The 26,904-nt window shown below is 50.8% G+C and overlaps 2 protein-coding genes across 8 annotated transcripts in view; one reads left to right on the top strand and one right to left on the bottom strand.

The window, feature by feature from the left end:
- The window catches only part of LOC100454453 (putative UPF0607 protein ENSP00000382826), a 29,419-nt gene extending 8,530 nt beyond the window's left edge, over positions 1–20,889 (bottom strand). The window contains exons 1-11 of one of the 7 annotated variants that reach the window (XM_054521060.2): positions 20,351–20,889; positions 20,001–20,147; positions 17,824–18,032; positions 15,373–15,462; positions 15,081–15,150; positions 14,577–14,668; positions 3,835–3,922; positions 2,541–2,663; positions 2,222–2,326; positions 815–1,063; positions 163–255 (exon numbers count right to left, since the gene is read on the bottom strand). In XM_054521060.2, coding sequence (XP_054377035.2) covers positions 163–206 — 44 coding nt within the window. In that variant the 5' untranslated portion in view covers positions 207–255; positions 815–1,063; positions 2,222–2,326; ... (6 more) ...; positions 20,001–20,147; positions 20,351–20,889. Of the gene's footprint in view, positions 1–162; positions 256–814; positions 2,193–2,221; positions 2,327–2,540; positions 2,664–3,834; positions 3,923–14,576; positions 14,669–15,080; positions 15,151–15,372; positions 15,463–17,823; positions 18,839–18,859; positions 18,988–19,096; positions 19,782–20,000; positions 20,148–20,350 lie in introns of those variants that run through there. The other 6 variants (XM_054521062.2, XM_054521059.2, XM_054521064.2 and 3 more) reach the window with 6 other exon arrangements.
- On the top strand, positions 16,039–23,153 carry LOC100454818 (spermatogenesis-associated protein 31E1). The gene is given in 7 exon segments (XM_024251941.3): positions 16,039–17,412; positions 18,211–18,265; positions 18,810–18,870; positions 19,132–20,810; positions 20,813–21,530; positions 21,532–22,979; positions 22,982–23,153. Coding segments are annotated over 7 exon segments (4,392 nt in total). The 5' UTR covers positions 16,039–17,103; the 3' UTR covers positions 23,104–23,153.
- The last annotated feature ends 3,751 nt before the right edge of the window (positions 23,154–26,904 follow it).

Here is a 26,904-nt window from a genome sequence, read left to right on the forward strand (position 1 = left end):
AAAATACTTCTATTTGAAATTCAAAAGGGAATTCTTGTTTAGAATCAGTATTTTGCATACAGGTCTTAGATTCTTTATCCTATTTAGGTTAAACACAGAATATTAACGTTTGATTATACCATTAGGATATTGTCACAAGTGGTATCAGTGTAATATTTTTACCTTTGCATTGCTACATTCTGAAATTTTTCTAAATCTTGAAACATATCTGGCTGAAAAACATCCAATTATTTTTCTTCCTCTGATTTTGCAGTTCTGCAAAAGGTCACAGATAGGATAGAAGTTATGTGTAGGTTATGACTTAAGAATGTATAAACGATGAACAAAAACATTGGCCTCTCCTGATTCTTTCTGTTAATCCTATGGCCTCTCGCACTGTTTAAGTTGGGTCTTCCTGTTAACAGCCCAATGGATTTTATTCTTTCACTGCAACAGAAAACCTGCTTTTCTTTCAGCTAGAGTGAAGACTAGGACATGCGTGGCTACATAAAGATGGCCAAAGACTGGAATAACAACTGCAGAATCGCCATGCTGGCCAGCCTTCCTACTGTGTGAGCTGATGGATGGTGAAGAGGAAGGACTTGACTGGGGATGGCACATACACGGGAGGAATTCATCTGAAATCTACCAGCCCCTGCCGTGTGGGATGCACACTGGAATCACTGAAGATTCAAGTGTGATTTGAATTCTGTGACGCTTTCATACTGGTAAATGTTACCACTATTTTGATTACTGCTATAACCAGCTTTGCATTATTGATTCACTGAATGACTTTAGATTTTTTTTTGCTTTAAAAGGATGGAAAAAATTTTACCTGTTTAAATAAAACTTGATTTCACTTGGAGTGGAGGGGCTTCTTTCTGTTTTTGATGTTTTGATGTTTGGTAGTGTAGTCAAGCATGTAATTGAGCTCTAAAGATGGAACTGCTGTGCCACAGGTTCACTAGGAGGAAGAGTGGGTGGCCTTCTCGCTCTTCTACTTACAGATATGCAGATCTCATGTCAGTTGCCCAGCGGCTATGTCTGACCCAATCTTTGATTGGAGAAAAAATTGAGAAATGACCTATGAGGACAAAGGAAACCCATAGTCTTTGCAGTGGAGGCAGGACAGGGCACTAGGGCACTGCCAAGGCTGTTTGTCTTTGGGTCCTCAAGGGACAAGGGATAAACTCCAGGGTTTGAGGCTGAGCTTCAAAGGTGGTGTGCTGGCTTTGGAAGGTGGAGGACCAGATGAGAGAACCAGAAATGAGGATCTATGGCTGCATTTAAACCAAGCTGCCCTATCCCTGAATAATTTCTTAATAAATAGGAAAAACTTCCTGCTTTGTACTGGCTTAAAAAGCACATAGTTTAATCATCTGTGTGTTTTCAACAATCTCGTGTTCCCCCTCAAGAAATATAAACAATAAGTGGAAGTGTTTAGTGAATAGACTATATCCCAGAGGAGGGTAACCAGGTACACAGTGGGGTCTCAGCTCACAAAGCCTCCAGCAGGCTCTGCCCAAGTCCATTTGGATTGGACCACGTGCCATGCTGGACTCTCCTGGGTCCCTCCTGAGTAGTTGCCAAAATTTCACACTTTTTGACCTAAAATGACAAGTGTGGCATCTGAAGTGAAATTCTTCGGATTTCGTAATGAAAATAGCCAGTGTGGGAGCAGGAAGATTTGGGAGACTCCAAAGCTAAATCTATTGTACTGATTGGGACCCAGGTTTGATATAACTTGAATTTATACAGCATCCGCTATGTGCAGGTCATCACCACAGTGGAACAGACAGGCCCTGACCTCAAGGAGCTGCAGCTGTTAGAGAGAGGGAGGTCATCAGGGAGGGCCTCCAGGAGGAAGGGAATGCAGGCATCAGCCAGAGCAGCAGTCAGTATGAGAAGGTGAAGTGAGCATCTTAGCAGAGACTAGCATGTCAGCAACCCTGAGTCAAGACCCTGTGGTTAGAGACCCTGAGGAAGCGACTGCATCCAGGGTTTGGGTGATGAAGCTTGCCCAGTGGAGTGTTTGGACACAGGGGAACCACTGAGGGGGGCAGATGCAGTGAACAGACTGTTCCAGTTCTTTTTGTCAAACCACCCGAAACCCAGCTGCTTTGAAGAAACATCTTGCACATCTGCCTGGACTCGGCTGCGTGATTTTTACATAGAGGTCTCTATCTGTGCTGGAGACATCTGTACACTTGACTGGACTGGACATCAGTGAGAACTCACTCACATGGCTGGCCACAGATGCTGGTGTCAGGTGGACATTCATCTTGAGCTGTTGACCAGAGCACCTGCCTGGGGTCCCTCCGTGGCTTGGGCTTCCCATGCATCAACACTGAGAAATACATGTATATATGCATTTGAGGTTGATAAACTTAAAACACTGAATTTCAGCCAGGCGTGGTGGCTCACGCCTGTAATCCCAGCACTTTTGGAGGCTGGGGTGGGCAGATCACCTGAGGTCAGGAGTTCAAGACCAGCCTCGCCAACATGGTGAAACCCCGTCTCTACTTAAAATACAAGAATTAGCCAGGTGTAGTGGCGTGCACCTGTAATCTCAGCTACTTGGGAGGCTGAGACAGGAGAATTGCTTGAACCCGGGAGGTGAAGGCTGCAGTGAGCCGAGGTTGCGCCATTGCACTCCAGCCTGGGGGACAAGAGTGAGGCTTCGTCTGAAAAAAAAAGAGAGAGAAAAAATTCTTTTGTCAAAAACTTGTATAAAACCCACAGGGTTTAGAAAACAAGCCAAGCTTTGGTCCGTAGAGCAATTATCCCAGGCACAATAACCTTTCCAGAACCCAGGACTCAGTGCTTACAAAGTCATCACAGACTTGGGGGATCTGAGAGATGGAAGGTTGATGGGGAAACTCTTCTGGGCTTTGCTTTCAGGCACTGCCAGCCAGTCAATGCCTGTGGCTCACCTCCATGACCTGAGATCACAGTCAGGGGAAGAGCTCCCTGAGCAAGACATCCATTCTGAGAGTGTGCCCTCTACAACTCCAGAGCACATGCCAACCTCCAGAGCCCCTAAGTGCGACGTCCTCTCAGAGCTTTCTGGATCGAGCAGGGTCTCTGTGTAGAACATGGTCCCCACATGCTTGTGAGCAGCCGTTTCCCGCCCATCTCCCTCGCTGTTTCCATTGCCCCTTATTGTGGAATTTCTCAGACCTAAGACTTGCCTTCCAGGGAAGCCTTCTCCTGCCTCTATATTAAGCCAACTGGAGACCATGCCGAGGGCTTGGCTGTGGAGCCTGTGGGAACCCCCCGAATCCAGGGCAAGGGTCCACATGCCCCCTAGGCCCTGCGTGTAAAATGGAGCCTGGAGGAGCTGACCTGGCCCTGCCCATCAGGACTGCCCCAATTACACACCTGGATCCTCGGCAGGCCCCTATGCCCCCTGGGTGGAACGATACTGAAAACGCTCTTTGTCTACAATTGGATCCTTACCCCACCTGCCCACCAAGGCCTCTGAAGCCCACCAGCACATGGCTAGGACCCTTCTCTGACCCCACTGGGCACCTGAGGGATGGCACTGCTTGTGAGGGCTCTCCCTCCCCAAGGCCAGGCCCAAGGCACTCTGCCAGGACCCTGCCTCTCTAGAAGTGAAACCTTGCGTGGTACAGGCAGCTGTCCACTTATGGAGCAGGCCAGCTCCGTGGCTGTGACCTGATAAGATAAAAAGTCCACATGCCCAGTTCTGGCCCACCAGACTCACGAAGCCCCTGCCTCCTACCTTGCCAGTGCCAGAAACCACAGTAGTCAGTGCTGTGTTATTTTTCTAGATATCATTCTTTAGGAACCAAGGCCCAAGGCACCAGATGATTTTGGGGTATCTTTACTCACATCTGCAAATTTGCAGGCCTCCTTTCCCTTCATTAGCCCATGGTGGGGCAGGTCAAGAAGACAGTGCTTTACAGACCAGTCAGTGCATCTGTAGGAGAAGAGAGAAGATGGCTGAGGGACAGGGAGTGCCTTCCTCACTCAGAGGCTGGATGGAGCAGATGAGCCTCCATGGGGCGAGACTCTGCAGCAAGACACAGGCAGAGCTGCTGGAGAGGAGCAGTGCCAGGCAGGGCCCTAACCTCAGCTTACCTCGGGAGGAGGGGAAGAGGGAGAGGGCCAGGTGCCCTCCTTCCCAGTTCAGTCTCCCAGCGCCTGCATGCCCCCCAGGGAGAGCCATGGAGGGCTGAGGCCCGGCTGCCCCACACCAAAGAGGACTGGGACCCTGATGCAGCGCTTCCGGATCACAGCACGGTGGGTCAGGAGGACGCAAACCCTACCATCACCACATAGCCAGAGCCATCCCATCCAGGGACACGCTACCGCTTATGACATGAGTCCCTGAGCCTCAAATCTAACCTCCCTTCTCTCTCTGTCTCTCTCTCTGTCTCTCTCGCTCACACACACACACATATACACATACACACAACCTGCACACACACATCACACTGCACACACACACCACACCACAAACACACACCACACACAACACACCACATATACACCACCCATCACACACACAACACACATCCCACACACACATCCTACACCACACACACACCACACACACAACATACAACACACACCACAAACACAATACATACCACACACACAATACACACCACACACATCACATAGGGACACCACACACACACAACACACAAACCATACACAACACACCACGCACACCTCACATAAACCACACACACAACACACGCACACCATACACACCACACACTCAGCACACACTGTACACACAAAACAGTACACACCACAACCACACACACCACACACACAGCACACATACACAACCATAACATACACCACAAACACACACCACACAAGCACATGACATACACACATCACACACAATATAAACCACACCACACACAACCCACACCAACCACACCAAACCACACAAACTGCACCACACACACACAACACACACACATAACACACAGGCACACGACATGACACACAACACACAAACCACACCCCACACACACAACACAACACACACCCCACACACACTGGCACAACACAACACACACCCCACACACACTGGCATACCACATGCACACCACACATACCACAAGCACACAACACACACCACACCACACACACACCACAAACACACACCACATACATACACCACACATATCACATACCACACACCGCCCACCACACACACACCACACACACACCTTACCACACACAGAGCACACACACCACACACAACACCCACCACACACACTCTACCACACATACTCTACACACACCATACACACCACACACCACACACACACGACACTCATGCAACACACATTCACCTCACACATCACACACACACCACATATACACATTCATACCACATACACACCACCCACACCACACACCACATACCACATACACCACACTCCACACACTCTCCACACATACACAACTTTTTGGGAGACGTTAAAGTGAGCCCAGCCTTTCCCACGGAGGCAGCACATTCTCTTTTTTTGAGGAGTCTGGCCGTGTCACCCAGGCTGGAGTGCAATGGCACGATCTCGGCTCACTGCAACCTCTACTTCCTGGGCTTAAGTGATTCTCCTGCCTCAGCCTCCCAAGTAGCTGGGATTACAGGTGTGTACCACACCCGGCTAATTTTTGTATTTTTAGTAGAGACAGAGTTTTGCCATGTTGCCCATTCTGGTCTCCAACTCTTGGGCTCAAGTGATCCACCCACCTCAGCCTCCCAAAGTGCTGGGATTACAGGCATGAGTCACCGTGCCTGGCCTAGGAAGCACATTTCTGCTCCTAGACAACCACTGGTTCTGCAAGCCTCTTCCCAGCTCTGAGGTGCACAAAACTAAGCTGGGGGACAGAGCCTCTTCCTGGCTGCCGCTCCAGTGGGAGAAGCGGACCCTGAGCCTGCAGCCCTCGCAGGCACCTGGAGCTGGGGAGAGAAACCCAGGGCTAGGGCGGCAGCCGAGGGAGAACTGGGAGGCCCGGGGGTCCACTGTTCTAGACGGGGCGGGCAGGGTGAGGCCACCAGGTCTGCGCAGAGGCTGGGGATGTGTCCTTGTCTCAGTACTGAGGAGGGTGTGGGGAGGGTCCGCGTGACCCCAGAGCAGGGTATGGTCAGGCCCTTCCCTGTCACCCATGCCCCTAACCAGAGTCCAGGTTCCCAGGGAGAGCAGAGCAGCCGCAGGCCCACGGCTGAGTGGGGCTGGGATGGAATCTGAGGTCCCGACCTTTGCTTGGTTCCTCGGGGCACGCAGGATGCTATCTTCCTCCAGGGGCCTGACATCAGGCTGTTCTCTCCCAAGAAACCCTCACCAAAGATGTCCCCCAAATATCGTGATTGCCTTTGGTAACCAATCACGCATCGGTCATCCATTCATTTGTTTAACCCTTTGCTGAAGGTGGCTGGATTTCCAGCCAGTTCTGCCTTCTGGGGCCTCGAGTCCCATCAGTTTGCTTGTTATGGGTGTTAAATCAGGTTTAGCCTGAAGCTGCCTCCTTACATATTTAAGTTCGGCCTAAGGGTTTCTCTGTACATTGTGAACTACAACAAGCGGAGGTGTAAACAGATCATAGCCTACACTTGTGCCAGTCACCGAGTTTTGGTCAATCGAATGCAGCCAACTATTCGAACCATGTTCAAATAAGGCAGATCATTCATTGCTCAATTAAACTCCTATAAATTTAATTTGGCTGAAGTTTTTCTTTTGTTGTGAGAAACGGAAGCTCCCCTTAGCCCTCACTGGGGGATGTAGGAGCTTGGGAGAGTGGCTCCTACCTCAGCCAATCTGGCTACATATCTTTACAACCACAACCTGCCACCCAATTCCATTTGAAACCTCAACATATCACAGAAGGAGGGTCTACTGGAAATTTCCTGACAACCGTTGTTACAAAATGACAGGCTGATGCAGAGATTTCCAATCTTAAATCTCAGATGGTATCTCAGAAAGCTTTGCCATGTATCAAATTTCTCAAAACAGGTCAACTGCTTTATCTTAAATGGAGGCTTTATTGGATAATGGTGCCAGCCCTGCAGGGCACAACATAGAACACTTGGATTTGGCAGTCAGATCGGCGAAGGCTGCTTTGCTTTGCCTCTTTCCTTTCCACAGGTCATACTGGGCCTACCAGAGGGATCTTCCGACCCCCCTCACTGGCTCTACCACCTGCCATCCCTCAAGTCCATCCCAGGCCCCAGCCTCATCCCACTTCAACATAGGGCACCAACTTCCCATCCACTGGCTTCCTCAAATAATCATTGGAAGTTGGCAGAGCCGCTCAAATGCAAAGCCATGCTGTTGGATCAGTTTTCTGAGCACTTTTCTCCCCCACAAAAGAAGTAGGCAGAGCTGTTCTCGCTTATTTTTTGATGCCGAGATAATGAAATGCAGGGGCCTGCAGCCCCCAAGAAGGTAGAGAAGGATGTACCAGCCAGGCTTGCTGGGACTGCCTTTTATGGTCTCATGTGAGCCTGGACAAATCCATCAGGGTGGCTGAGCCGGGAGTGCTTACTGGCTGCCGTCCATCCTGGCATCTGATACTTAGGCCTGGGGGCGGGGGTGGCCATGGGAACAGAAACAGAGCCCGCCTGGCTCAGCGGCTCAGATCCCACAGGGCCTTCGTTCCCAGATGGAGGCTCCTGCCTCTCTGTCCCCATGGGGCTAGGCAGGATCGATCCCTCCAGGCGCTGCCTTGACCAGCCTGGCACACAGGCAGCCCCTATGAGGCCCTGGCTGGGCACCGGCCTGAGGCTTGGCTTACCACAGGAGGTGAAGAGAAGAGTCCTGTGCCCTCTGCATGTGGGCCCTGTCCTCACCAGAACAACCTCAGGCCTGCAATGATGTCTGTCGGAGCAAAGTGGAGCCTCCTTCCTCCCAGGCTCCAGCGGTCAGTGGCTGAGCTGGGCCATCATGGGAGGGATGGTGAGGCTCACCTGCCAGGATGCAGCTGGCCACGTCATCCCATCCACCCACAAACATCTCTAGAGCCCCTGGTGATGGCTGTGCTGGGCACAGCCCCAACTCACATAGACCACTCTCCTGACATAGCTTCCTCCTGATGCTGCCTCCTGAGCAGCAAAGGAGGCCAAGCCCTGGCCCTGAGCCTGGCCTTTTCAAGCCTCTGCAGGAGCCACTTCCTTTTAGAGCAGCTACAAGCCTGTCCCCAATAAATTCTAAAGCACTCTTATGTTTACTGGTTTATTACTGAGGTGGGATATTAAAGAAAGAAAAGAGAAATAAAAATTAAAAGAGCAAAAACAAGCTGCCTGTGTTAGGCTGGCTCATCTCAAAGGCAATAACAGGCAAAGTTTTGATTACATTATCTAAGGGCCAGAGCTCAAAGGAATGTGCTCTGAAGACTCTCCCAGCACTCCCTCAACATAAGGATATGAGGAGATTACATTCTCCTATCTCTCCTTTGAGTATAAGTAAACCTCCCCTTAAATCCCATCCCCTCTGCTATGTAACTATACCTTGCTCCTTGCTCTGTAAGTTTTATGAGTTCCTGTTTTTCCTATATTTAATGATTGTAGGTTCCTGCTTTTTCATCTAAGCAGTATAGCAAAGGTCGCCAGACATGCCTGAGCAGGTCTAGCTTGCAGCCAGCTGGATGCCATGGTGGGGGTCGCAAGATGAGTCTTTGAGAAACTCCTTTGAACCAGTCTAGATAACGACCATCTGGACTGCATAGCAAGGAGTATACATAGACCTCAGTTATGAACCTGTATTAGTTTGATTAACTGCCTTTGTCTTGCTTCTGTACATTTATGTTCGTGCCACTTATGAGTAGGTATATAAGCAAAACCCTGTCATTGTTCAGGGCCCAGTCTTTGGACGTTGAGTCCGCTGGGTCTGAGTGCACTCAATAAAGATTCTCCTGCTTTACCTGGAGGTCTCTCTTGCCCTCCTGATTTTCTGCAACATTATAAATAATATTACAAAGGATACAGAGAAGAGACATGTAGAGTGAAGTATGGGAAGGGGCGTGGAACTTCCATGCCCTCACTGGGTGCACCACCCTTTAGGAACCTCCAAGGGTTTAGCTGTTTGGAAGCTCTCCCAACCCTGACCTTTTGGGCTTTTACAGAGGCTTCATGATGTGGGCATGAATGACTAAACCACTGGACATTGGTGATCACCTCATCTTCAGCTCCTCTCCCCTCACAGGAGGCTGAGGCTGAAAGTCTTAACCCTCTAATCCAGCCCTGGTCTTTCCAGGACCTGTCCCATCCTGAAGTTACCTAGGGGCCTTCAGCCACCAGTCAACTCATTAACATACAAAAAGACATCACTGTGGAGATGCTAAGGATTTTAAGAGTTGTATGCCAGAAAACGGGGTCAAAGACCAAATACATATTTTACAATATCACATTCTGTGTGTCCAGCAGCACCTGACACCATCCTCACTATTTTAATGCTTTCCATGAAAGAGTGAATAGCTCTATCCATATGAAAATTGAACACTAAGGCACATGCAGATGGGCAAAGACTACAGTGAATCAAATGAGAGTCATGTGCATAATTTAAGAGGAGTAAAAAAATTGCTAGTCAAGATAAATAATTTTTAATGCAATATTTCCAAAAATACAAATGTAGGCAAAAACTCCATGATGAACTTCAAAATATCAAAATTTTAAACAAAGACAGATTAGCATGGATGTTGTTCAAAACTTCTAACCACCAGAATGGCACAGTCTATAGCCTCTAAGAATGGACGCTGTCTGCAGTGCTGGAGTTGGCCCAGAGGGCTTTAGCTGTCTGGCGAATAGGGAGGTATAGATGGTCCTAGAGAGGAGGCAGGGGCAGCCCAGGCAGAGAGGGGCATGCAGGGACTCTTTACCACAGCACATTGAACTATGTTCACAGCTAATTCTAAACATATCTTCTAATTTTTGTGAAGAGGAAAGGGAGAGAAATTGGCAAATATCTATATAAGTAAGTACCAATATTACATAAAAAGCAACAATAGCTAGCCTAAGTCTTTACATTTCCAAATTTATATAAAATTTGAAAAACTTATAGCTGAATTCTGTTTTCCTGAGACCACAAATGCTCTTTTAAATAAATTGGTATAAGTAGGCAACAAAGTTAATTGAAAATGGAAAGAAAACTTTTATGAATTTAGATTGCTTTATAGCAGCTGGAAGGCTTAACACAACAGGAGGCCTTGGACCACCCAGGCAGGACCTGGACTGGAGGCGAGTGCATGGAGCATTCACAGCAACTTGGGGAATGATGAGGGAGGGGAGCCTGGGTTTTTAGTGTTCTTGGTGTTCTGTATATCTCTGTGCCTGTCTCCACAAGGGGCATCCAGGGGCCAACTTTGAGAACCTGCCCTTGTTCCCCTGGCTTTTGGGGAAACATCCTCCAGCCATCCCAGAAGATAGGGCAGGATGAAATGCCAGCAGCAGCAGAGAAGAGACTGCATTAGGAGTAACTGCTCCCCCACCACCAGGTTAGAGCAAAAGCGGGCCCAGCTTTAAAGCCAGGATCTCAGGCGAGGAGGATGGCTACAGATAGGGTACTGCCTGATGATGAGGGGGTTGATAGGGTAACTATGGGGACCAGCCAGAGGAAGTGCTTTCCCTGACAAGAAAGGTCAGGTGCAAGTCCCCTGGCAGTGGCACAGAATGCTCTTATGAAGTCCTGGCTGAGCCCGTACCATCAGGGGCTCCTGGCAGCCCAGTACCCAACACAGGTGTTTTTCTTGCCCTTCTACTCCATCCCCCCCACCCTCCTACTGCTGGACTTGTAGGGATCAGAAGCCAAGGTTGGTGGGTGTGGCTGGTTAGAAGAGATCCAGGCCCCAGGTGTTAATCGGGGAGGCTTCAGTGACAGGTCTCTGGGAGAGATCCCATGTGAGGCCTCTGTGTGTTCTGAGGTGAGTTCTGTGGGGAACTCTCTGGAAGTCTGTAGAACTCTGGGCCAGGCTTCTGTGAGGAGGTCTATGGGTCTGTGCTCAGGAGGTGGTGTGGGAGGTCACTGTGTGAGCACCTGGTGACCATGTGTGGTCCCTGTGGGAGGTCCAGGCTGCCTGGTGTCTCTGTGCAAGGTGTCTGGGGAGGTCTCTGTGCAAGTTCTGTGAGGGAGGTCTCTGTGTGTCTCTCGTGTGAGGACTCCCTGTGAGGTCTCTGAGGGAGTCTGTGAGGTTTCTGGAAGGTCCAGGAGGCTGCGTGATGTCTTCCTAAGAGAGCTCTGGGAGATGCCTGGGTGGTGCAGAGAGACGCACTCTCCGTGGGAGGTCTCTGCATGAAAGACCTTGTGCTCATCTCCAGGTCTCCTGGAAGGAAGTCCTTGGGGAGCTCTCAGTGCTAAGTCTCTGAGTTCCTCTTGGTTTGAGTCTCAGTCAGAGGTCTCTCAATGTGAGTTTCTGTGGAGGCCTCTCTCACAGGTCTCTGTGTAGGTCTCTCAGGGTCTCTGTGGGGTTCTCTGTGGAGGTGGCTGCATGGGTCTCTGGGAGATCTCTGTGGGGGTCTCTGCGTAAGCCCCTAGGGGTCTCTCTCAAGTCTCTGTGTGAGTGTCTGTAGCACCTCTCTCAAAAGTCTCTACAGGTCTCTGGGAGTCTGTGTGGATTTCTGTGGGGAAATCTCTGTATGGGTCTCTGGGGGGTCTCTATGTGGATCTCTGTGGAGATCTGTGTGTGGGTCACTAGTGGATCCGTGTGTGAGTTTCTGGGCCTCTCTGTGTGGGTCTCTCCTGAAGGTCTCTGTGTGAATTTCTGTGGGGTCTCTGTGGAGGTTTTTGTGTGCGTATCCATGGGGATCTCTGTGGAGGTCTCTGTGGGTCTCTGGGGCTCTCTGTGTGGGTCTCTGGGTATCTCTTTGGGGTCTCTGTGTAGGTCTTTGGAGGGATTGCTGCGGGGGTCTCTGTTGGGGGTCTCTCTCAAAGGTCTCCAACCCTAATAGGGCCTTGCCTGGAAAAAAAAATGCCTAGGTTCACAGAAACTCAAGGTTCCTCTATGCTGCTTGAACCTGAACAGACGTTTTATCCAAAATAGCTCCTGCTCTCCAGAGATCTGCCATATCATAAAAGAGTTAGACATAACAGTAGATGACCCTGCCACCAAGCCCATGCCACTAAGTGATTTAACAGAAGTTACAAGGGGGAATGGAATGATGCACTTGTGGAAATTTACTCTAGGGTTCTCTGAAATTCTCCACAAGGACGCTTTTAGGGAACTAAACTTTGAATCAAGGTGCTGAATGTATGTGTTCCTCCTAAATTGTTGTATTGAAATCCTAACCCCCAAGGTGATTGTATTAGAAGATGCAGCCTTTGGGAAGTGATTAGGGCATGAGGGTGGAGTCCACACGAACGGGATTAGTGCCCTTCTGAAAGAAGCCCAAGGGAGCTCAGTTGTTTCTTCTTCAACACGAGGACACAGTGAAAAGTCAGTCATGTATGAACCAGAAAGCAGGCCCCCACCAGACACCAAATTTGCTGGTGTCTCTATCCTGGACCTCTCGGTCTCCACATGTGAGAAATACATTTCTGTTGTTTATAAGTCACCTTGTTGAATCCATCCCCATAAACTTTATAAAATTAATTAGAGAGGAGGGGAGAGGGAGAAATGAAAATAAGCTAAGCTTGCAGCACGTTCAGCATAAACCATGAGGGCAGCTGCTCTGACCCCTTTCCTCATAGTTGTTTCATGCCAATTGCCTCCGAGTCACAGAGACCTCGTCAAAAGATTACAGTCCCCATCACTACTCTATAGGCAGCAACTTGAATATTATAAAATGTTATGTTTTCCAGGTGAGGGACTCTGTTGGGTCCTGCATACGAATGGAACTACTGATGCCAGCTGGTCTGAAGGACCCCACAGGAGCTGACTCACCAAAGAACACAGCTTGTACACCCTGATGGTTTCATCCTCCTTATCCTGACCAATCAACAACCTCAATCTTCTATCCCTCACTCTCCACAATCTCCTTAAAAACACCAGCTCAGAACTCCTCCAGAAGATGGGTTTGAGGGTCTCTACTCATCCCTTGCTCTATCCCTGTGATCATTAAACTCTTTCTCTGCTACAAATCTTGCTGTCTCGGTGTAATTGGTCTGTTACTGTACAGCGGGCATATGCACCCATTGGTCCTATAACACCATTTATGGTGCTTTGTTATAGCAGTCTGTATGGACTAAGACACATAGCTGAGAGGCTCTGTAGAACTATGGGGAAGAGGCAGAAGGAAAAATTTGATCGAAACTGCGAAGAGTTGACATGCATGGCCTCTTCAGAAATGGTAAGTGCACAATGTGTTTTGGTGAAAAGTAATGCAGTAGGAACTTGCCAGTAAGAATGATTCATCAAAATGCAGAGCTACAGTTTGACTCATGCCTAACAGCAATTCTATTTTCCATACATGCTAGTGATGCCCGTTTGTGCTTCAGACCCTACAGTTATACATTTATGCCACACTTCAGTTTTTATAAGTATTTGAAGATTTGCATTTTAAAGGTACTTAGCACTGTACTTGATCCTTCATAAGTGCTGCATAAGTAAATATAAAGTGAATAAATAACTTCCCACTGTAACCACCAGTTTCCTTGCTATGCTCCTGTTTCTTAGTTCCACCTAAGCCACTTGCTATTTGGCAATACAGTAGCCTTGAGTTTGAGTTATAGCTCCAATAAAAGATCTTTGTTCAACTAATTAAGGATGTATTTGTTTGATTTTGGTGATTACTGAGTTAACCATGCAGGAAATTCTTCTGTGATAGAAAATATGTACAAATTGGAAATAAATTTACTCTGTCCCCCAGACTGGAGTGAGGTGGCACAATCTCGGCTCACTGCAACCTCTGCCTCCCAGGCTTAAGCAATTCTCCTGCCTCAGCCTCCAGAGTAGCTGGGATTATAGGCGCCTACCACCACGCCTGGCTAATTTTTGTATTTTTAGTAGAGACAGGGTTTCACCATGTTGGCCAGGCTGGTCTCGAACTCCTGACCTCAGGTGATCCACCCGCCTCAGCCTCCGAGAGTGCTAGAATTACAGGCATGAGCCACTGCGCCCAGTCAATAAGAACAATTTATCCAAAAACTCTGTTGGTATAACCAAGATTATCTTTTTTATATTATAAAAAATTGTCTTTGTATAATCCGTGTGTATGTATAATTGCATAATAACCATAAAATTTGGATGCCTAAGCATTTATGTGTACCAAAGCGTTTATAGAATCAATAATCTGTACTGTTTCCACTGTTCTTCAAGTAGATTTCTAGATTAACTATGAAGTCCAAAGGAAGATTGTCAGCAGGATGATCATTCTTTCTTGTCCACCAGATGCACACTCGCAGCAGTCCCCTGCCAGCCCGTATTCCCCCATCCGTTTTCCTCATGCAGAAATTAGGGAAGCATGAGTGCACAAGGGTCCACAAAGGCTGACAATCAAAACACACTATGAAATGTACCTCGAGGTCTCTACTGAGATAGACAGACATTGACTATGATAAGGCTGTGCAGCTGAGGTGCATGAATTTCATGTGTATGCAACATGACAGATATTTGCAGGAAGTTAAGCTTCACGATGGGAAATGCCTGTGTGGGTGTATTTGTTTGTTTTAAATACTTACGGATGATCAGAGACTATGGGGGGAAAAGCTGTTCTTCCAAAGAGAAATTCACTCTCATTTTCTTAGGAATTCTTCCCCTTTCCTCTGCTTCCCTGCAGTGGAAACGTGGAGTGAGACCAAAACTGCGACTCCAGTCCACACCAGAGCCCAGGAAGACTCCCAGGACCCTGGAGATGCCTGAGGACCAGGGGCTTGTGGTATGCAGGAAGGAGGGTCCTACAGGCACCATGAGGAACAGCAATTGGCTGTAGTAAAATACGGACTGACAAAGGCAGGAAGGCAAAAGAAGGCACCCAGGTTCGCCCAGGTGAGATGAGAGGCCCAGTTCTTCCGAAGTAGGTGTGGTGTCCCTCAAAAGCCCCCAGGGGTCTGTTGTGGGCACCACAGTGTCTGGAAGTGTGTGTGTGGTTGGCGGGGCAGGATGGGGGGTTTGTCAAGGAAGGGCCTTAAGGCTCTTTTCCCCTGCAGCAGCAGGAGCAAGGGGCTGGCACTGGGAAGCCTCACCCTCGTTGCAGCAGGCAGGTGGGTGGATGGTTGGATGAACAGCAGTTGAGAGTTGAGCCTGCAGTGAAGTCTGTGGAGGGAACAGAGGTGCATGGATGGAGACATGCACACAGCCCACCAGAGACTGGGAACCCCCACACCCACATGGTCCTCTCATTTATCCAGAAAGGCGAACATCAGGTTTGAGGAGGAATGGAACCTAAAACAAATCTTTTCCCTAAATGTGGAGCCAATGTGACCAGTTGTCTCTGCTCTCCAGTTCCTGTTCCTCACACAGAGCGCACCTACTGACCTGGCAGTGGCTTGTTGGGAGGCAATTCCTTGCATGCCTAAGCCCAGTTGTGTAGGTCAAGATGAGACCCACTTCTCAGGCTTAAGTTCCCTGCAAATGAAGTAGAACTTAGGACCCCCATACTTCCCAGTGATCCTAGCAGTCGTCACTGGGGTCTCCACTCTTGCCAATTAACCCAGTTGACCACATTAGGGACTGTCATGGCTCCCCAGTGACAATCTCATAAAGGAGGAAGAGACTGTAGACAGATAAAAGCAGCAGTAGATGAAGCAGATATGCTCTTGAAGGTGCATGTTCATGAGAACAGACCCAAATAGACTCAGATGGTCTCACTCCCATTGAGGCTATATAGAACGCATGACAAAGATATACATGATTTTCAAGGCCACTTTTCAAGCATTAAATAAATGTATCACATAGTGATTAAAAAGTGCAATCTCTAATCCTGAGTTTCTGCTGCCCAAAAGATGTCTGATAGTATAATGAGAACATTTTCTCCAGGGCTCAAAGTACACTCCCTATCAGCTACAGGCCAGACATGAGGCCCCAGTGGTCTAGAGCAGGCAGGAGGTGAAAAACAGGACACATTGTGGAGCAGAGAATACAAATGGGAGGCTAAGGCGGGCAGATCACAAGGTCAGGAGTTCAGGACCAGCCTGGCCAATATGGTGAAACCTGGTCTCTACTAAAGATACAAAAATCAGCTGGGCATGGTGGCACACTTCTGTAGTCCCAGCTACTTGGGAGGCTGAGGCAGGAGAATCGCTTGAACCCAGGAGGCAGAGATTGCAGTGAGCCGAGATCATGCCACTGCACTCCAGCCTCGACAACAGAGTGAGCCTCTATTTGAAAAAAAAAAAAAGAATATGTACAGAGGACACGAGTGATATCAGAAGAGGCTGCTGAACACTGGACTTGAGCCTGGCACGGAATGCCCAGTCCCGCTCTCCACCCAAAGGAGCTGGACCTCAGATTACCCCAAACCACTCTTGGCTCATGGTGGAGCACACATGTTCCAAAACTTAGGAGAGTGAGGACTGTATTTGGGGCAGAGAAAGAAAAAATGGATCAGGACAACATATGAAAGATCTAAAGAAAATAAGTAAAGGCTTAATTATTGTTTTGAAAATAATTTGTCAAAGTGTTTGAGGTTTTTTTACAGCAAGCTCCATAATTCGGTAACTCAAAATTATGTTCCTAATATAAAAATGTCATTTGGAGGTTTAATTATTTGTATTTTTATTCACTTTTTAGTTTTGTAAATTTAATAGTTCTATTCTGGGTTGATGAAAGTAGAAAATGTAGGGTGTGGGAAAATTACGAAAACAGAGGAGATTCTGAAATAATCCTTAAGAAACCACCTAAATTCCTAGGAGAATTTCAGAGTTTCAAAGGCTATGAAATGGGTGGGCTCAGGCCTAGATCTCCAAGGTACAAGGAGAGCCAGGTGACACCTGTGTTCCAGGGGAAGAGAATAGAAAATGGACCGAGGACTGTCTCTGACAGGGTGAGCAGCTGGAGTGGGAAGGAGCGATCCGGGGGACCCAGGAGGGTGGAGGGACTGGGGGCTGGGAGCTGAGGGCGGGGCTGTGCTTCAGCCTCCTGCTCCCACTGCCCCTCCCCCGCCCCCAGGAGCCCTTTGTGAAGAGGAGGCCCCAGCTGTGTGATGCAAGCCTGGGCCCCAGTCCCTAGTCCCAAAGGGGATGCCCAGAGCTCAGTTGCTTGAAGGCGATGGGAAATCTCGTCATCCCTCTAGGGAAGGGAAGGGCAGGCAGGGGTGAGAGTGGACAGAGGATTCCATCCCCAGCTCCCAGACCATCTGTGGGGTGCACAGGAGACGACATTGCACTTCAGATGGAGAAAATGCTCTTTCCTCTGAAGAGCGCTAGTGCCACATGGCTGAGCCCCAGCTCCACTCCCTGGATGATGGATTTCATCCTCACCAGTGTGTGTGGCCTGGTGCTCCTCTTCCTATTGCTCCTGTACATCCACAGTGACCCACCCTCACCCCCACCCGGGAGGAACAGGAGCAGCAGGGAGGTAAGGAGTCCTCAGCCCAGCCCCACAGAGAAAGATTCTCTCTTCTTTTACTCCCCTCATTTCCACTTTTCCTAAGCAATGCGAGACCCTTCTGCGATGGGAAATCTCGTCATCCCTCTAGGGAAGGGCAGGGCAGGCAGGGGTGAGAGTGGGCAGAGGATTCCATCCCGAGCTCCCAGATCATCTGTGGGGTGCACAGGAGGCATCAGGGCAAAAACCAACATCGGACTCAGTGGCGAGGACCGGGTCAGGAGAGGGGTGAGGTCTCTGTGGGAGGAGAGGCCCCAGCCCTGGCTCATCACCCCCTTCCTTGGGCAGGTGCCTGGGGGCCCAGCCTCCTCTGTGTGATCTGGGTGTGATCTGAGAGCTGTGCTGAGCTCCTGAGAGCCTCCCACTAGAGCCTGGATTCACCTGTGGCTGCATCCCGGCCACGTGTGCTTTTTCCTCCTTCACCACAGCCCCATGGTACCCTAGCCTCCTCTCCATTCTCATCCAAAGCGGAATCCTACTGGCAGCTCAGAGGCGCCTGTGGGCCTTAGCCTGGGTGTTCCTTGAGCGGAGGAGCAGGGACTGGGGACAGCCAGGTTGGAGTCACACAGACAACCCCTCCTTGCATTTCCCTAAGAAGGAAAACAGAAAACATTTCATTCACGGTAAACATGAGTAAAAAGCACACATAGAGCTCCCTGAGCTAGAGGCTGAGAGCCGGGTCCCTCATGAGCACTGCATGTGTGCAGCTGGTCTGGGGAGAGGAGACTGAGAACTGGTCCCAGCCCGTCATCCTTTCTTGCCTCTCAGCCTCAAACGGAGAGAAGCGGGAGGTCCAGGAGCAGGAAGATCTCAGCTCTGAAAGGTGAGGCTCTGCTGCCCCCCGGGACTCTCCAGAGGTGACTAAGCATTGCCTGTCCCCGAGGAAGTCATTTGCAGAGGGCTGAGAGGGAAGCTCCTGGGAGAGAAATCAGAACCTGCAGCCTCCTCAGATTCCCTGCGGGAATGAAGCCATGGGCCTGGGACCGGTATTGCCCATAAGGGGGTGGTGTGGGGAAGGGACCAAGGCCTGCCTGAATACAGGGGGAGGTCAGGGAGGCTCCAGGTCCATGTGGACAGCTGTTCACCTCAGCAATGGCTGACTCCTCTTTGAGACCACCCATTTGCTCTCCCAACAAGATGGTTGTGACACCCATGAGGGGGTGGACATGGAAGCACTTTTTGCAAATGACAAAGTGCTGCACAGTGGAAACCTTCCTGTCACCATCGGGGCCATGTGGCCTTGGACACAGATGCGAGGGCTTCAGGGTCTAGTCCCCCATGGTGTCCCCTAAAGAGACATCCACTCAGCCTCTGTGAGGTTCCCAGGCACTGCCCTCTCCACCATAACCCTGTCTCCTGATTTCCAGCTTGCAGAATCCTCCTGAGGGAGCTGGAGGAGACTCGGGACCTGAACTACCTTCTGGAAAGGTGAGGAGCTTCCCCCTTCTGTCCCTGTCCTCCTTCCTACCAGGGCCTCTGATGCAACCCTAAGGCCTGGTGGTGATCTGGGAGGGGGAGGTCCCGGGAAGGGGACAGGAGGGGACTGAAGCCCTGGGGCAGGCTTAGGCAGAGCTTTGTGAAGTCAGCAGTCGGGGAGGTGGAGGAGCTGGGGTCCCCAGGTGTCCACCCCTCCCAGCTTCCCGGCCCCACATACCCCTGGCTGCAGCTTGTGCCTCTTGTCTCCTGCAGCCACCTGAGGAAGCTCGCTGGTGAAGGCAGCTCCCACTTGCCCTTAGGTGGAGACCCCCTGGGTGACGTGTGTAAACCAGTGCCTGCTAAGGCCCACCAGCCACATGGGAAATGCATGCAAGATCCGTCTCCTGCCAGCTTGTCCCCACCAGCTCCCCCAGCTCCTCTGGCCTCCACCCTGTCACCAGGCCCGATGACCTTCTCAGAGCCTTTTGGACCACACTCCACCCTGAGTGCCTCTGGGCCACCAGAGCCCTTGCTTCCCCTAAAATGCCCTGCATCCCAGCCACATGTGGTTTTTCCTCCTTCACCACAGCCGCATGGTCCCCTGGCCTCTCCACCTCCACCCGACTCCAGCCTGGATGGACTTCAGTGTGGCTCCACAACATGCCCTGTCCCCCAGAGGTCCCCTCTACACAACCAGGTGCTGCCTCCTCCAACCAGGGTGATCTCTGGCCTGGGATGCTCCAGCGATCCCATTCGGGACCTCTATTGCTGGAGGGAGGCTGCCACCACCTGGGGCCTCTCCAGCTACTCACATGGCCAATCCCAGCCACAGCATCTTCCCGACCACCCCTCAGAGGCTTCCTTCTGGGGAGACCCCACACTCAGGCACATGGAGGTAGGTGGCTGCACATTCATCCACCCTGACGTGCAGAAGCTGCTGGAGACTCTCATCGCCAAGAGAGCACTGATGAAGATGTGGCAGGAGAAAGAAAGGAAACGGGCCGACCACCTGCACATGACATCACTGGGGAAGGAGTGGGACATCACGACCCTAAATCTCTTCTGGAACGTGTCAACCCAACCACAGCAGCTGCCCCATCCTCAGCAAGTCTCTGATGCCACAGCTGTGGGGGACCACTTACAGCAGAAACGCAGCCAGCTTTTCTGGGACCTCCCCTCTCTCAATAGCGAGTCCCTGGCGGCCACAGTCTGGGTTTCTAGGAACACTTCCTCACAGAATGCACACTCTGTACCACTGGATAAAGCCTCCACTTCTCTTCCAGGTGAACCTGAGGTTGAGGCATCCTCACAGCTTTCCCAGACACCGCCCCAGCCCCACCACATGGCCCAGCCCCAACATTTCACTCCAGCCTGGCCCCAGTCCCAGCCCCCGCCTTTGGCTGGGATCCAGACCCAGGCCCACCTCTCACCCCCTGTCCCAAGCCTGGGGTGCTCTTCTCCACCCCAGATTAGGGGCTGTAGGGCATCTTACCCTACATCCCAGGAGAGGACACAGTCTGTCATCCCCACTGGAAAGGAGTATCTTGAATGGCCCTTGAAGAAGCGACCAAAGTGGAAGAGGGCTTTGCCCTCTCTCCTCAAAAAGTCTCAGGCTGTCCTAAGCCAGCCCACTACCCACCTTCCCCAAGAGAGGCCAGCCTCCTGGAGCCCCAAGTCAGCCCCCATCCTTCCCGGGGTTGCCACCAGCCCTGAGCTCCCAGAGCACTGGTGGCAAGGAAGGAGTGCCATCCACCAGGAGCAGTCCTGTGGCCCTCCCAGCAGATTGCAGGCATCTGGGGACCTGCTACAGCCTGATGGAGAATTCCCAGGGAGGCCCCAGCATCAGGCAGAAGACACGCAGCAGGCCATCTTGCCCTCCCAGCCTTCTGAATTTGCAGGGAAGGGCAGGAAGGATGTGCAGAAGACCGGGTTCAGGAGCTCCGGAAGGTTCTCTGGAAGGGGTGCTTAGGGTCCAAACTAGGGCCGGACCCAAGCCAGGATCGAGGCTCAGGAAGGACCTCAGTGAAGGCTCTGGACGAAGACAAGGAGGAGGCAGAAGGTGACTTATGGAGGTCCTGGAAGTACCAATCAGTAAGTTCCACACCCAGGGACCCAGACAAAGAGCATCTGGAAAACAAGCTGCAAATCCATCTGGCCAGGAACGTAGGGGAGATCAAAGAGGGCTGGATCCCCATGCCTGTGCATCACTCCTGGCTCGTGGCCAAATGTGCTGTTCCCAAGTCTGACACCCACAGGAAACCTGGGAAGCTGGCATCCTGGAGGGGTGGGAAAGCCCACGTGAACACCTCCCAGAAGCTTTCCTTCCTCCATCCCTGCACCCAGCACATACTGGAAGTACATCTTTTACGATTCCGTGTGAGGCACAGGTGGGGTACAGACCTCCAGTCCCTGGAGCCCATAAATGTCTGGTCAGGTGAGGCTCAGGCCCCGCCCTTCCCACAATCCACCTTTACCCCCTGGGCCTCCTGGGTATCTCGGGTTGAATCTGTACCCAAGGTTCCCATTTTCCTGGGAAAACGTCCTCAGAATGGTCCAGGAGACAACAGAACAACAAGCAAGTCAGTCCCGACCGTGAGTGGCCCTCTCGCTGCCCTACCACCTGAGCAGGAGGGAGTCCAGAGGCCCCCGAGAGGGTCCCAGTCAGCTGACACCCTTTCCGACTGGACACAAGGACAGGGGGTGTTCTCAGCCCCCAACATGCAGCCTTGTGGGCAGAACCTGGCAGAGCAGGACTGTCCTGGAATCCGGGAAACCCCAACCCAGACTAGAGGGGAGTATGGGTTCAGAAATGGCTGGGACTGAGGCATGGCTTGAGAGTGAGAGCATGTCCTCAGGAGACTCCTGTAGTAGCAGAGCCCTGCAAGAGCTCAGCATAGGGTCCCAGCGGGCAAGGGCTGAAGACGCCCTGCAGGCATTGAAGGTGGGGGAGGAGAAGCCCCCCACTTGGGAAGTCACCCTGGGAGCCAGTGTGAGGGCAAGTTCGGGAAGTGTTCAGGAGGATCTGAGGAGCACAGGGGCTCTGGGGACCACCAGTAACCCCTCAGCGTCTACAGTCTGTGTTGCTCAGGATCCAGAGCAGCTGCACCTGAAAGCGCAGGTGGTCAGTGAGATTGCGCTCATAGTGCAGGTGGACCCAGAGGAGCAGCTGCCAGGCCGTGCCTCGGGCATCCTCCTCCAGGACAGCGCCACAAGCCCATGCCTTCCAGGCCGCCACATGGACATGCTCACCGCCGCAGACAGGCCGCCCACTCAGGCCCCTCTGTCCACCTCCCAGAGTGTGTCTGGTAAGAACACGACAGCTTCCCAGGGGCCATGTGCCCTCCTATGAAAGGGAGGGGACAGTCCAGGGCAGCAGGAGCCTGGGAGACCAAAAGCAAAGGCCCCACAGAAGAGTCAGAAGACGCTGGGCTCTGCGGACAAGGGCGAGGCCCGCAGGAGGCCCAGAACAGGGGAGCAGGGACACAGGTCCAAGGGATCCAGGACCTCTGAAGCCAGTGGGAGGAGCCACCCTGCCCAAGCCAGGGAAATAGGAGACAAACAAAAAAGGAAATAAAACCAGCCTCAGCTGGAGAAGGGACAGACACCACCAGAAAGCCACTTCCAGAGAAAGATCAGTCACCATCAACAAGGTCTACACTCCAGGAAAGGAGGTACAGGGTGGGAAGATGTCCTGCAGAAAGGCAAGCCTGGGGCAGATGCTTTCCAGAGCTGGGGGTCTGGCCCACCAAGGCAGTTTATGGACTGCATGGCTGATGAAGCCTGGACCATCAGCAGAGTTGTGGGACAAATCCTGGTGAACAAACTGGGGCTTCAGGGGGGACGTGGTCCCTCAGAGGTCAATCGCCACAAAGGTGACTTCCACGCCCAGGAGAATGTGCCTTCCTGCTGCCACAGGGGTCACTGCCACCAAGAACGTAGCAGAGAGATGAGAGCTCTGGCCTGCAGCCCTAAAGCCACTCCCAAGGGCCACCAATGTCCTGTCAAAAACAGGGGCATCAGAGACAGAGACAGCAGTTGGGCTCCACCTCCCAGGGAGCCTGTATCCCCAGCTGGTCCCCACCACCACAGGCCACGAATGGCAAGCACCTCGGGCGGCCCCCACCACAGCCGCAGGAACTGAGGTCTACACAGAGGTGTCTTGCCTCCCAAACCAGACCAGGCTTCTTGCATGACTCCTGGGGTAGACGGGGTTCTACTCAAATAAAACTGATGCCTACACAATAAACCTGTCCTGCGTGGGTGATTACAGCCGCCATGTGTTCATGACGTTCACGGAGAAGTTCCCAATATACCTGCTTTCCCTGCAGAGGGGGTGGCTTCTGTCTGTGCCATGCTAGGGGGCAGGAAAGGGCACAGCATCCGCTCCTTCTGAGTGCGGCTTCCAGAATGGCTGGGCCTGGAGGAGGCTGGCAAGGACGTGGAGGACCCCCTCTTCTCCCTGTCCAGGGAGAAACCGTGTCTGGTTTCCAAACTGTGTCATGACCCAGAGCCTTCAGGACGTGTAAGGACAGCAAACCCTATGGAGACTCCACCCGGGATCTGGCTCACTGCATCTTCATTCTCACTAAGGTAACTTCTGTGCTGCTGTAGGAGCTGGGTCTGCAGGGGCCTCATGGACTGAGAGGGTGGTAGGCTCCCCTCAGGCTGGAGGAGTGATGGATCCCAGCAGCCTCCCTGCCCCATGGTAGCCTGGGAATGTGGGGGTGTCCTGTACTGGCCCTGGGTCAGAGGAGGGACAGCTCCTTCTCTGATGTCCTGGTGGGGAAGAGATGACACCCTCCCCAGACCCCTCCCTACCTGCTGAGTTCTGGGATGGACCTGGGCCCCGCCAGCACTTGGCTCAGCCTTGATAACACCCCTGGGTTTGCATCTGGTGTCCCCTGCCTCACTCTCCAGAGCAGTCCCCCAGCCCACTAGTGTGGGGTGTCTGTTTCAGGAGGCACCCAGGGCTGCTGCCTGCCCCTCTGGTGGGACTCTGTGGTTAGGAACCACAGGAGGGGACCTTAGGCCCAGGGTGAGAGGTGGGGAGAAGAATCAGGGAAGACGAACATAAGTTCGCAAGTGCAGGACCCACAAGCTGCCCACAGCTGTAACCAGGGTCCTCACAGTCTGGTGACCATTACAAGCAAAAGTGGTCAGTGCCACTCCCAGGGGAGAGGGACCCAGAAGGCAAGGTCTGGCCTGGGTTACACAGCACATCTATGGATCCAAGCCCAGGTGCCAGCAGGGGACACACTGGGGCTCAGACGATCTGGTCACATAGTTGGCAGGGACAGTCCCCGCAGGGCACAGTCCTGGGCTCCTCCGTCCTAGTGCTGGGTCCCTCCTGTCCATCCCCAGGGAAGGCAGGAGCAAATGCAGGAGCTGGTTCCCCAGAGGGCTCTGCCCAGGGGCCTTCTGCCCAGGGAGAGCTCTGCACCCACAGGGGCTGTGGAGGCTGAGGACAAGGGGACAGGCCTGTACCCAGGCATGGTGGGACCCATGCTGGGGACCTGTTTGGAAAAGGCCCTGGTGTCACTTTGGGTGCCCAGGCTACTGCTGGAGCCAAGTCCTGTCTGGGGTGGTGACCTGGGCAGCTCCAGTGTGGGCCCAACATCTATGGGACCCAGGATCCTGGAACCTGCAGCAGAGGAGCCCCACAGAGACCCCCATGTATACCCCCAACTCAAAGATTCCCACAGAGACCCAACATTCATAGAGATTTCAGAGATTCCCCACAGTGACCCCCAGAGACCCCAACAGAGAATCTGACCAAGATCCCCCCATGAAGACCCCCCAGAAGGACTCCCCACAGAAACCCCTGACACAGACTCACACAGAGACCCTTCAAAACCAACACGGAGATCCCCACGGAGATTTTATAGGTGACTCTAACAGAGACCTGCACAGAGAAAATATATCAAGGTCACTTTGCCACCCCCTAAAATCCCTAGCACTGCACTTGGTGAAAATGAGCGGCACCTACCTCATTCCCAGCAGTGCTTTCTCCTGGCGGCCCTCTGCCCTCTTCTAGATAAGATTCCTTGAGAAACCGAGCAATAGAAAAGTCTCCTCTATCAGTCGGCATCCAGCCTAGAGCGACCCCCCGACCCGCTGGCAGACCCTTCCCCAGATCACCCAATTACAACCCCCATGCTGATATCAAACTGCAATCATTCATGATAGAAACGGTGAGAGTTCCTCTGACGCTGTGCTTCTGACACCGCCCTTAGCCCCTCAGGCCATGCTCCCCCTCACTGCCATGGGAATAAACCCGGCTGGTCTAGATTGGTCTTGCTCACAGGGATCCTCCTGTGGGCCTTGTGCTGGAGCACATGGAACAGGAAGGATCTTGGCTTGGACACTGCTTCCTCAGAAAACCCTCTCCGACTCCCCTGTGAGGCCAGGTCCCCTGTGCTGGGTTCCCCCAACCTGGCCCTTCTTCCCTTGTGACAGCCTCTCCACACCTGGGCATGTTTCTCCCAGAACCCTGAAAGCTTCTGGTGGGCCCGGTGAGGACGGAGGCGTGCCTGACCACACTCCCGGTACTGACTGTGGCCCCTGTTATAAATTGTTTCATAAAATCTTCTTAGTTAATGGGCACAGGAATCAATGCTTATCTACCTCATATATAAGTTGCATCACTAAAATCATATTTTCATAAAGGGTCTTAACTCTTTCCAGTAGCCAATATAATGTGTCAAGGAAAATCTGTAAAAATAAAATGGCACTGATACTTCAAATTTAGTGGTATAAAGAAATTTCCAAATTCAAATTATTCCAAGTTACTTATTTTATAGGTCAAATATGAATATTCTTGTAAGTTTTTTAATTCTTCAAAGCAAATTTCTGATGTTTAGAGAATACAAACTAAAAACAAATTTTGCTTCAAAACATTCTTTCTAATGTGCCACAAGTTCATTTTACAAAACTATTAGCAAAGAGGATATATTTTTAAGTAATTTAAATATACAATTTCCAACAGACACACATATTGTAAATCCACTCTTCTAAAAATGAGGAGCAGCTATATTTTTACCTTAACATCCAAAATGCTGAATCTATAAAACGGGTTGCTTATTTACAACCACATGTAAAATAGGGTATTGATAAATAATTCAGCATGCATATTTGTTTTGTTGGAAATTTTTTTTAATTATTGAAAATAATTGAAAATCTTACAAAACATCATCTGTTTGAAAGATGTTAGAAAAGAGAGGGTAGAAAAATTGGACTGCATTCTTATTGTGTAACGGTTCAACCTCAGTTATAAATACACACATATACACACATATCTTGAAGCCCGAGTAACTGTTCTCTCTCCAGCAGTTTCTGCCGGGCCTGCCAGTTCTCGGGTTTGGAAATTTCCTCCCTGCTCACCTCCACTGGCAGCATGTCCACCTCACCTAAGGCCCCTGGTTCCACTCCTAATGCTCCAAAAATGTGATGAGCGTAAAGAGAGTTTTCCTCTCAGGAAAACAATAATGGCTCGATCACTGATACACTATGGGTTCATAAAGAAAGATGAATCTATTTCATTTGTCTATTAACCTGGAAAAGCATATTGAATATTTTTCTTTTTTAGAGTAAGTACAGGTACACATTGATCTTTTACTGAAAATAAAAAAATCATTAAAAGGTACATGTAAGAAGAAAGTACTTTTTATTTAGCTAGATCCCAATGATTTTTTAATCTCTTTTCCTAAAAGGTTTATGGTAAAACCCTTTATATTTAAGTTTGCAAACCATTTCAAGTTAATTAGTATATAAGGTGTGAGGTTTACACTGAGATTTTGAGCCTATAAATGTTTATTTTCTCCGGTGGCATTTGATTAAAAGACTATCCTTCCTCCTTCAATTGCTTTTGTACCTTTGTCAAAAATGAGTTGGGCATATTTGCTTGGGTCCATTTCTGAGTTCTGTATTCTGTTCTGCTGACCTATGTGTCCATCTCTCCACCAATATCATGTGCCTTTTCATATAAACTTAAAATAAGTTTATCTATGTGTATAAAAAATCTAGCTGGAGTTTTGATATGAATGTCAT

The sequence above is a fragment of the Pongo abelii genome, chromosome 13 (genome assembly GCF_028885655.2).
Source record: "Pongo abelii isolate AG06213 chromosome 13, NHGRI_mPonAbe1-v2.0_pri, whole genome shotgun sequence".
NCBI lineage: Eukaryota > Metazoa > Chordata > Mammalia > Primates > Hominidae > Pongo > Pongo abelii.